Below are 10,514 nucleotides of genomic sequence, written 5' to 3'. Positions count from 1 at the left end.
TAGACCTTTATATAAATAAAAGGATGATTACCTTCAAAAAAAAAAAAAAAAAAACTTTAATGAGTTGTCACTTTCTTCTGATCAAGTTTGTGTATATATAACAGTAGTTCTATATGGACGGCGATATTGAACCACATAAGAACAGTCACACACACAATGAGTGAACCCTGTCCCCAAAAGATAATCAGGGGTCCCATTTTTGGGTTCAATTTCACAGTATAACAAGAACATTTGATGTATATCTTTGATCTGCTAATGGGGGTGTCAGGTTTAGTGGGAGTGTACCAAGCCAAGGCAAAAATTGTTTTGTCCTATATGAAAATCTGTTTTGTCTTATTATAATTTTGGTACTCTCCCATTTAATTTGGTACCCCTATTAGCGATGTTGGATCTTTTGCATCTCTTTTTGAAGAGGAAGTAACTACGAAATAGATTTTTTTTAGTTTGTTGAAGGATTATAATTGTAATTATTAAATTTGATTAAGGGTAACATAAACATTAAACCATAAGATAGAGGTTAGCTTCAAAGATAGCACCAACCAGGTGCTATTTCATTTCCTCTACTTGGTAGAGGTTTAGCCTCTATATATATGTAGAGGTAGTGGAAAAAACAAACATCGATCTTATAAGCGAGCTGTTCAATATAATCAGTTGCTGGCAATTATATTGGGTAAATCTGTGATATATATGATACAACATTACTTAACCAAAACCAATGCATATTACAGAATTAGATCGATGCATGGAATTAAAACCGAATTACAGGGTTGTTAACGTATTGTATTATATAAAAGAAATGTAAATTAATCTTCGTTATAAACAGGCAACCATTCTTTGCCACTAATGAAATCAATAGACATGAATGGTGCAGCTTCTTTCTCCGTCAACTGCTTAGACCATGCTGCTCTTCCTTCTTGTTCTGCTCCTGGTCCATGAGTGTCGTATTCCGCTTGGAATAAATCCCTGCAAGTTCATCATCAATCAATAAGATCGATTTATACGAATAATCCCTGTTGCTTGCCTCATGACGTTTGACGAACTGTACGAGCACAACAAAGGGAAATATACTTACTTAGTTGGTCCGACGTAGCTCCAGTTGGTCCAACCCTCAGGGACAATGGCCCTAGATAGGTATGTTTTGGCAAAAACAACCCTAGAATAGGCACCCCTAGCCCTACCCAAGTAGCTACTACCAATGCCATAAACCTTTCCTTTGAGAAACACAAAACCACTGTCTTCCTCTTGTGTTTGCTTGTTTTGTGCTGTGATTGACCCATGAATTTCTACTCTTTTATCGCCAACCACAAAGATTTCACAGCTCTGCATTATATCCATACATTAAACAATGGTTACAATCAGCTCACGAAAACGTCAACAAATATCCATTAAAATGGGGCACAAGACCCGAGAAACTTACGTGAAAGATTGATTGACCGCGACCAAAGATGAAGTCTATTGTGCCCTGTATGTAACAATTGTCATAGTAGTGCCTGCCTTTGTAATCGAATAGGGTATTGTGAGCGCTGTAGAATCCACAGTGATAGAATGCAACTTTATCGGCACCCACCAATGCAGCCACTGATTGATTTGTAGAAGTGAAGGGCATTCCAATAGCCGCCTCATTCTATTTACAAGACGTATTTAACCAAGTTAATCATCGGCAAACGAACAAAAAAAAAAAGAGAACAATGAATAAATGAGCGTGGCCGGGGTACAAGAAGAGACCTTGAAACTAATACCGAAAGCAATGAAGTTGTTAGCTTCAACCCTGAGAGTTGCAGATTCTAGGTTATCAGTAGCGCTTTCGTTCCACATAATGTGTGATCTTCCCTTTCCATTTCCTCTCAAGAATATGTATGGCTTGTTTTCTGGTATATGCACTTTTTCTCTGCATTATTCACATCAAAGGATTCGAATCACATTGTATATGATATGACAGTGGATGTAAATGGATACATTTTGCACTGAAATTACATGCCGAAACTGTGGTGAGCTACTAAGAACGTAAATACAAAGAGACTCGTGCATTACCTGTACAGTCCTTTCCTAACATGAATGATGATCCATTGAGAATTTCCAGCTGGAACTGAATCAATAGCAGCTTGAACAGATGTAAAATCTCCTTTACCATTAATATCGACTTTAATGGTTCGATTGGTGCCAATCTTCTCTGTCAATAGCGGAGAGTCAATGACATGTTGTGCTGTTAATGCATTGACAACATTATTGGATATACAAGCAAATGCCGCAACAGCGACGAATATTACTACGGTAAATGATGAAGAGGACGGCATTTTTATTTGTTACGATGCCACCGTCCAAGAATCGGTGAATCGAAACAGAAGAATTATTAGAAGAAGTAGAAGAAGAGGGAAGGTAGGATGTTATGAGGTTCATGGTTGTGGAAGCATTAGTTGTTGTTCTTGGTTCACAATATTTAGTCATTTTCGGTTTTGGAAGTTAAAATTGAACGTCACCCCTTTAAAGATTAGTTAAGATGTCTTTTCTAGTTTTAGGCCGTGTTGGACTTGTTCAATTGAACTTTTTTGTGGTCTAGCATTTTCTTAAGATAGTTACAGAGATTCTTGGTCTGAGTCATGCATGCAATTACAATGCTTAAAAAACTTGAGTCAAACCACATTCCTATGTGTGTGTGTGTTCTTTTTTGACATGGCTAAGTTTTATTATATTTAACTAAGTTACCACATTCGTACGTGGAAAAGGCTGGAAGGGTGTCCACTGTTTGTTGTGCAATTTACTAGTCAAGGGGTTGTTTTGGACTGTTAATCTTCAAGATCCGCTGCAAACAACACGTGCTATAATTGCAAAAACTCAACAATAATACATCGATGATGACAAAGTGGAAATTCATCCTTTGCAAATTACATTATTAAATGATTTGCAAAAGAGTAGTTGCAAGTCAGTTTCATACAAGTAAGTGTTAATCTGGTTATTGCATGTGGAGATGATGAAAGTGAAACAGACCTCACCACTTATCCGGGTTCGGTAAGTGTATGTTTGTGGTGTCTCGCTCTATGTTCAAGAACATACATAGGAAAGGAAATCAAGTACAGTGGGTCATTGCACTGGAAGAGATTCAGTTTTCATATGTAGAGGTTTCATGTTGTCTATCTCATTGACAGCCGATAAGGTGTAAATAAATATACTAAATTTTTTAAACAATAGGAATGGGACATTGGTAAGAGAGGTAGGAAGGATTGGAAAGCCATCATAAGTTTATGTATTTAATAAGTGTTGGGTCTTTATAAGAGCTTCACTAGTTTTATACTGTACTTCATAATAAACTAAGCAGTACTATAGAATGAGAACAAAGATGGAACCAGTGATTTTAGCTTGTACAAGGATTTGGTTGATAATTATTAGTTGTTTAGTAATAATCAGTATTGTTGGTGATGTTGGAGTGATGAGTAGTAGTAGTACTGTTGCTGGACTACTCTCTTATCAGTATTATGAGACATCGTGTCCTCAAGTTGAAAGCATTGTTACGGATAAACTTACTCCCATATTACTCTCGGATCCTGCTTCATCTGCTGCTCTTTTGAGACTCTTGTTCCATGATTGCCAAGTTCAGGTCTCTCTCTCTCTCTCTCTCTCTCTCTCTCTCTCTCTCTCTCGAAAGGAAGTTATCGTTAATTTTATTTATCGTACTTGATTTTCAGGGTTGTGATGCATCCCTTCTTCTCGATTCTGATACCTCAGAGATGAGTTCAAGTAAGAATTTTGCAATCCGTAACAGAGAAACCATAGGGATAATAAAAACAGCGGTGGACTCAGTTTGCCCTGGAACAGTCTCTTGTTCCGATATTTTGGTATTAGCAGCTCGAGATGCGGTGGCTATGTCTGGTGGACCAAAAATGAAGGTTCTATTAGGAAGGAAGGACTCCAATACCAGTAATCATACATTGGCGGATGCTTCTCTTCCTGCTGCAAATACCGGAGTTGGTGAAATGTTAAGCATTTTCACTAAAAGAGGAATGACGGTCGAAGAATCCGTTGCCATTTTAGGTAAAACATTCTGAAGTTTTTCGAGTCTTTATCAGAACATGCACGTTCTGATTTTGTGTGACATAGAAATTATTTGCATCATTCAGATGATGAAAGTTGTTTCACATTTTTCAGGTTCTCATACTCTTGGAGTCTCTCACTGTGTTAACATTATGGACCGTTTCAGCAGACAGATAATCGGTGCAAATCGAACCCCGTTTGAAACGCTGCTAGCTCTACGCTGTGCATTTGGAGCTTCAATCTCAAACAGTGGTACCGTGGGGAATGATGTTACGATAACTAAGTTTGATAACCAGTACTACAAAGACACGAGTAGAGGCCGAGGGCTACTCAAGATCGATTCAGATATGTCTACGGATCCACGAACAGCTCCTATCGTGGAAAGGTTTGCACAAAATCAAAACGAGTTCTTTAAGGAGTTCACAGCCGCATTCTTGAAACTCACTTCTGCTAACGTTTTAACTGGTCATCAAGGTGTTGTTCGCACTAAATGTAATGCGGTAAATTAACTAGTATTATTGTACGATGGATAATCGTCAGATCTCTTTTTTTTTCTTTCATAAGGCGTTAGGTTAAAATTCTTAATATGCCACATGTAACAGTTTTTTTAACAATGCGATTTATTTTATGCATGGAGCAGTAAACTTATAAATTGATCACGAAAGGCACACACATGTAGCCCGTTGTTTTTTGACGAAAATTACAACATGTATTTTGGCTAGGGTTGTTGCTTCAGCCATCCTTCGTGGTCGATGAAAGACATGTCGGTGTAATAATGCCACTGCTCAGCAGTAAGACTCTTTTTCCCAATCCTCTCCCAGCTTGCTCTGTCATCTAGTTCGGATCCTAATCCAGTGTTGTCAGCTTCGGCATACACAATTCGTCTTCTACAAATTACAAATCAAACAATATTCAAAATGACAAAATCCTAAAATTCGATACATTATTTTTATTTTTTTCTTAACATGCACCCCTAATAGCAAGAAAAATGTCTGAACTTACACGTTTTTCTCCCAATGATCCCATCCTATAGGCAACACTTCGACTAATTGACCATGATCAGAAAAGGTCATGTTCTTGAAAAGAACAGTTGAGCAAGTTCGCCAAGCTCTTCCGAGAAAGGTAGTAGGATTTCCTATGCCATTGAGTTTTCCAAACTTGAAAACAAAGCCAGTCGTTTGTTCCTCACTTTCCCTCCCTTGTGCTGTTATAACACTTGTGACACGATAGCGTGGATGGGGATATGTTCGCACCGTTATCTCGCAATACTTGATTTGAAATCAATCAAAAGAAAAGATCATATATCATTAAGGGAAATACCAAATGATATGCTAATAATAAAAAGTAACAATGGTCGATAGCAACCTCGTGTAGCTACCTCATAGATGGACTGTCCATTGCCCCAGATGAAATCCATAGCCCCTTCAATGTGGCAGTTATGGAAATAATGGCGGCCTGATACATCAGCAAGTGTATCTTGAAGTCCAATGAAACCACAATCGTAAAATGAAGATTTATCTCCAAATATCGATGCTGCTACAGCCTTATTTACCTTTCTTCCTTCTACCTCCAAATTATATGTATTCTGTTTCGTCACAGAAGTAATGCAAATAGTATAACCAATATGTCATCTCAACAAAATGCAGCCAGAGACAGTCTTGTTGTATACTGTAATACATACCTTAAAGGTTATATTTTTCACCACAAGATGCTGAACTGCGGAAGTGAAAGTAGCACTTTCGAAGGGATTTCCTCCCTCGTTCACGTAACTGTTCCATTCAATTGAAGTCTTATCTCTGTCATTTCCTTGAAGCAGAATGCAGTTTTTTCCCGTGGTAATGTTCACCTTTTCCCTATCGTGTTTCCATACGCAGAATATACATAAGCGAATTTATATAAGTCAAAGCATGAACATAAGAGTTTGACTAAAATCATTATACCTGTAAACTCCAGGAGTAAGATTGATTGCAATCCATTGAGTATTTGGCGACGGGATCGAATTAACAGCATCTTGAATCTTAATATAGTCTCCATGGCCCCATGGATCAACAACAATGGTTTTTACATCTTTGGGGGAGCCACAATCGAAGTTTTTGTGACCTCGAACAGCTCTAGAGTCGACACCAAGACAATAGTAAATGAAAACAAACACCAAAACTAATGGAAGTACTGTTTGTTGAGAAAACAACATCTTGTAGCACAAGAATTGACAAGGTAATTTTTTTTCTTCCCTTTTTTGGTCTATACACGAAACTAGGAGATAAAATTAACATCAGCAAGAGGGAAATTAAAGAAATGAAGGCCAAAATCAAAATTTAATGAGTTACGTATCTCTACTATTATTACATGGCTCATTCATCTGTATATACCGTATTTAATATAAATATACGAGCTGTTTATGATCATTTTCTACTATATATGAAAAATTGAATTACGTAATCTGCTAAAATAAATTGTGCTGATTAGTCATTTGTAAATAAAATATTAAAAGCCCAATTCCATAAGTCAAAAAAGTTCATCAGCTGTCGGTGCGTCCCATTAAAATATCATTACCAAACCCATCATACCAAATAGGAAATACTCATTGGTATTAATTAACGTAAAAATTCCAAAGCATTTTGATGCTGATATATGCTGATGTTTTGAGTAGTGATAAAAAAGGGTTTAGAATATTGATTCGGTGAACGTTTCTTCCAACTGAGATGCCTTTTTCACTAATGATAGGATGGAGTGGGTTTTCTCAAAAATGGTGCCAACTTATTAAGTAGTTCTAAGCTTTGTTGTAAAAGACGCACGAGTCATAGGCGGAATGCTTGACAGTTTTAATTTTCCGGTGGTTAATTTGGGAGTCCGGCCGAATGGATTTGAGGAGGGAAAGAAATCCAAAAAATTTCAGTCAACATCTGGTCTAAGTCAACATGTTGGAAAGTGGCTCATTTAATCGGAAGTACCAAATCCGCCCTTACTATCATCCTTACCTAACCAGCATCAGAAGAAACTTTTGATTTATCAAATAAAATAGGATCAGCAGAAAGTAAGATCAAAGTTAATTAATTTAAATATGATTCAAACTTTTCGTTGATCCATCTTGTTACTACGTATTAATTATTTATTACTTTTGAGAATAAGAGGCACCCTCGCTTGATGACAAGCTTTCACGGCTAGATTAACCTATTCTCATTAATAATATCAGTTGAGGAACCATTTTCAGTTAAAGAGTCTGACTAATCCCTTTCTTCTTTAGCTATATATATTCCCTTTCTCTTCTTTCAGTTCATAACACTAGTTGATGGAATCCATGAGGAAATGCAAGAGGAGGGTGATTTTAAGTCAATTGTAACAATATTTACTTTCAAAATTGAAAAAAATGTCATGTGCGGTTATGATTACGATGTTGATTCGACTTGCTCAGTGTTAACTTTTCTCCATATATTGCTATGATGAAGATAATTAAGAAATTAGGGTTCGTAATAAAACGAGAGGCTTTACTGGTTTTAGGTTAGTTTGGTCTTTTGAAAAGAAAAAAAATAGGGTATTACGGACATTTCAATACTATTTAAAAGAGTCAATCCCTCCTTTAAAATTTAATTCCCTCCTCTTAATTCTTCCCTTCTCAAATACATTATTTCCCTCCTATTAACAAGACTCTAATTTGGGGACGTCTTAGTCGAGCAAGTTTACCGAGTTTGACATCTCGTGGAATTTTGAGGGGCCCAATAAGGCGAATAATTCGATCACAAGTCTAAGTTTTAACTATATTTTTCATGATCATCATTATAGAGTACAATTTTCTTAAAATAATACTCGTTAAAATAATAATCTCTCTAAAATAATAAAATTCTTTAGTCCCAATTAGACTTCCACAGGTTAAATTTTTTCTCGCTAAAATAATAATCTCTCTAAAATAATAATTTTTTCGGTCCCAAAACTATTATTTTAAAGAAGTTTTATTGTAACTCCTTTTTTCTTTCTGTTTCCTTTTAAATCAAAATTACTGACATAATGATGAAATATATCGAACGTTCCTAAAAATGATAGAAGGGATTAGTTCTTATTTCCTAATCAGTAATATGGAAACTTAGTATTTTTTTCATATACGAAGGATGGTGTTTTATTAGATAATAGAAGCACTTACATCAATAGAATCTTCCAAAATTTTATCATCTAAGAAGTCTGGAAGATTGTTATACCGTGTGTCAGAAACACCAAATTTTCTAGCATGCTAAGCCAGCAGATCTGTTGGTCAATTGCATCCCTAGTGGCATGTTTGAATACCCAACTCTCAAAACTATCTATTTTATATATTATATAAAGGTAACTATCCTTAGTTGAAGTTGCAAATTTGCTTTTCCATTTTGCCCCTACTTTTACTTGATTCAATCAAAAATGGGAATATTACTTGAGGGAAAAATTGTAACCGCAAAGCTAAAAAAAAATATTTTTCTCATTTTGTCCTCAGCTTTATGGATTTAGAATCATACGTAACAATATTATACGGGGGTAAAATAGTGACTATAAAGCTGAAAACTGAAAGAGATCGAATCAGATCAAGGTTTCACCGATTTTAACTCAAATTCCAATCAAACAAGAAATGGAATTAAGTCCAAAACTCCAGAAATGAAATCATAAATTGCATGCTGAAACAGTCGATGAAGGAGATTTATCCATCAGTAAAGAGACATAAGAACAATGAGTCAAGTAAAAGAAAAGAGAAGCCTTAGAAATAGAAAAATTTGATGAAGATTATAACGGTAAGCTGAAATCAGTGTAAGGTTTGGTAATAACTTGAGACTAATAGATGAAAATGGTTGTGGCAGAGAATGGGTCTAAGAGTAAATGAGAGAGAAGTAGTTCATGTGGTGGTGCGTCCATGGAAGAGAAGGAGAGTAGAAATGAGGTTGTTGGGGATTTGCGGAGAAAACAAAATAGGTGGAAAGTACCATAATACCCATCAACCATGTGACCGTACTACGTCCTAGCTAGGCATCCTTCATATCAAGTTTGATTTTAGCATTTTCATCTCTGCCGAAGATTACGATTTGCCACCGATATTTATATTTTTAGACGCGCATCGTGCGTGCCCACAATCTTGTACTTAAATAAAACAAAATGTCTTTAACTGTTTTTCCAAGAGAAGTAAGAACTATTCCCATTTATTGCATTTGCAACATTTCTTGGGTTGACTTCAATAAATAGATGATTCATGTGATTTTCCAAATCCCATTGTACTCCATCCAGCACAGCGAAGCATTCTCCTTCCTCAGCATTTGGAACATCATGTCTGGCAATGCATCTCGAGCCTGTATGTTCCCCTGCAAAATTTCTCAATATTAGTTTGATTTCATAGTGAATGTAATTCAATTTAAAAGAGGCATCATAGTTTAATTTAAGCAATGGGTTTGCATGCGGAGTATATTTTTGGTTTCTGTTTATAGAGACTTTATCTTGTTGCATACTGTTATTTTCAACCTGTGAGATGGAATTTATTAAAAAATTTATCTTTCCGAAGGTTTTCACTGGATTGGCCTTATAATGTTCAAACACACAGCTACACCTCTCCTTCCGTAATTCTCATGCCATGTGAATGACCCAATCATCTTCAAACAATCCATTATTAGTTCGAACTACAAACCAGCTTCGTACCCAGTCCTTGATATTATTAATGTTCTGGAGAGATCTTCGACTGCCTGGGACAAAAGTATATACTACTCTTGTAAAGTTGCGTTGCATTAGTATATGTTTTGAAGACTCTGGATTATGATCACACATAGAGCAATCAGATGGAACACCTCTAATCTATCTCATAATTCTTTCACTAGAAGGAACAGAGTTAGTCATACACATCTAAAGGAACAATTTGATATTTTCTGGTAGCTTTAGACTCCATAGTGACTTACATAAGGACTGTTAGTGTCATTCCCATTCTTTATCTCCATTTTCTTGTTATACGCCGACTTCACTGAAAACATACCACTATTTGTCAAAGTCCACTTAGAAGGGTTCCCAAGTCTTTTTTTTTCAATTCAAGGATAGAAACTGTTCCAGGTGGTACGTAATTAGGTAAGGCAAGCGTCGTGCTCTCCCGCATTGTCATGCATAAGCTAACGGTGCAGGTTGCTGGATATACTTAGAGCTTCTCCAATGATGAACGTGGATGTTTCATATGTGACACCATTTTTAAGACATCCTTTAGATATAAAATCCTAAATATTAGGAAAAAATAAATTTTATCTCCAACCCATTAGATTGTTTCATCTTTCTTTACTTATTTGTAGGCATATAATTGGTTAAAATTATTTTCATTATTGTTCTCATTGATTTTTATTAGTCAAAATGTGACTAGGATGGGAAGACATCCTCTAAGTGAATGTCTAAAACTAGAGGTTCACCTAGAGGATGTCTAACATTTTTTTTTGCCACCTCATCCCCACATCAATGTGATGGAGATAATTTTTTATAAATATGGTTGTGCATCCTATGTGGATTAA

The 10,514-nt window shown here is 36.0% G+C and overlaps 3 protein-coding genes across 3 annotated transcripts; 1 reads left to right on the top strand and 2 right to left on the bottom strand.

The window, feature by feature from the left end:
• Positions 1-635: 635 nt before the first annotated feature.
• LOC113358094 (probable pectinesterase 67) lies at positions 636-2,383 on the bottom strand. The gene is made up of 5 exons (XM_026601604.1): positions 2,032-2,383; positions 1,726-1,888; positions 1,418-1,624; positions 1,073-1,320; positions 636-963 (listed from the first exon to the last, which is right to left on the bottom strand). Exons 1-5 carry the CDS (start codon positions 2,292-2,294, stop codon positions 804-806), a joined length of 1,041 nt encoding a protein of 346 aa, XP_026457389.1. The 5' UTR covers positions 2,295-2,383; the 3' UTR covers positions 636-803.
• An 822-nt stretch (positions 2,384-3,205) lies between these two features.
• Positions 3,206-4,658, top strand: LOC113358095 (peroxidase 29-like). Its single transcript, XM_026601605.1, has 3 exons — positions 3,206-3,592; positions 3,681-4,026; positions 4,141-4,658. Exons 1-3 carry the CDS (start codon positions 3,323-3,325, stop codon positions 4,533-4,535), a joined length of 1,011 nt encoding a protein of 336 aa, XP_026457390.1. The 5' UTR covers positions 3,206-3,322; the 3' UTR covers positions 4,536-4,658.
• Positions 4,659-4,717: 59 nt separating this feature from the next.
• Positions 4,718-6,258, bottom strand: LOC113358093 (probable pectinesterase 55). Its single transcript, XM_026601603.1, has 5 exons — positions 5,967-6,258; positions 5,708-5,879; positions 5,405-5,611; positions 5,029-5,294; positions 4,718-4,913 (listed from the first exon to the last, which is right to left on the bottom strand). The coding sequence occupies exons 1-5, from the start codon at positions 6,215-6,217 to the stop codon at positions 4,745-4,747; spliced, it is 1,065 nt and encodes a 354-aa protein (XP_026457388.1). The 5' UTR covers positions 6,218-6,258; the 3' UTR covers positions 4,718-4,744.
• Positions 6,259-10,514: the final 4,256 nt, after the last annotated feature.

This window comes from Papaver somniferum, chromosome 3 (genome assembly GCF_003573695.1).
Source record: "Papaver somniferum cultivar HN1 chromosome 3, ASM357369v1, whole genome shotgun sequence".
In the NCBI taxonomy this organism is placed as follows: Eukaryota; Viridiplantae; Streptophyta; class Magnoliopsida; order Ranunculales; family Papaveraceae; genus Papaver; species Papaver somniferum.
This window is presented reverse-complemented; position numbering and strand designations above follow the sequence as displayed.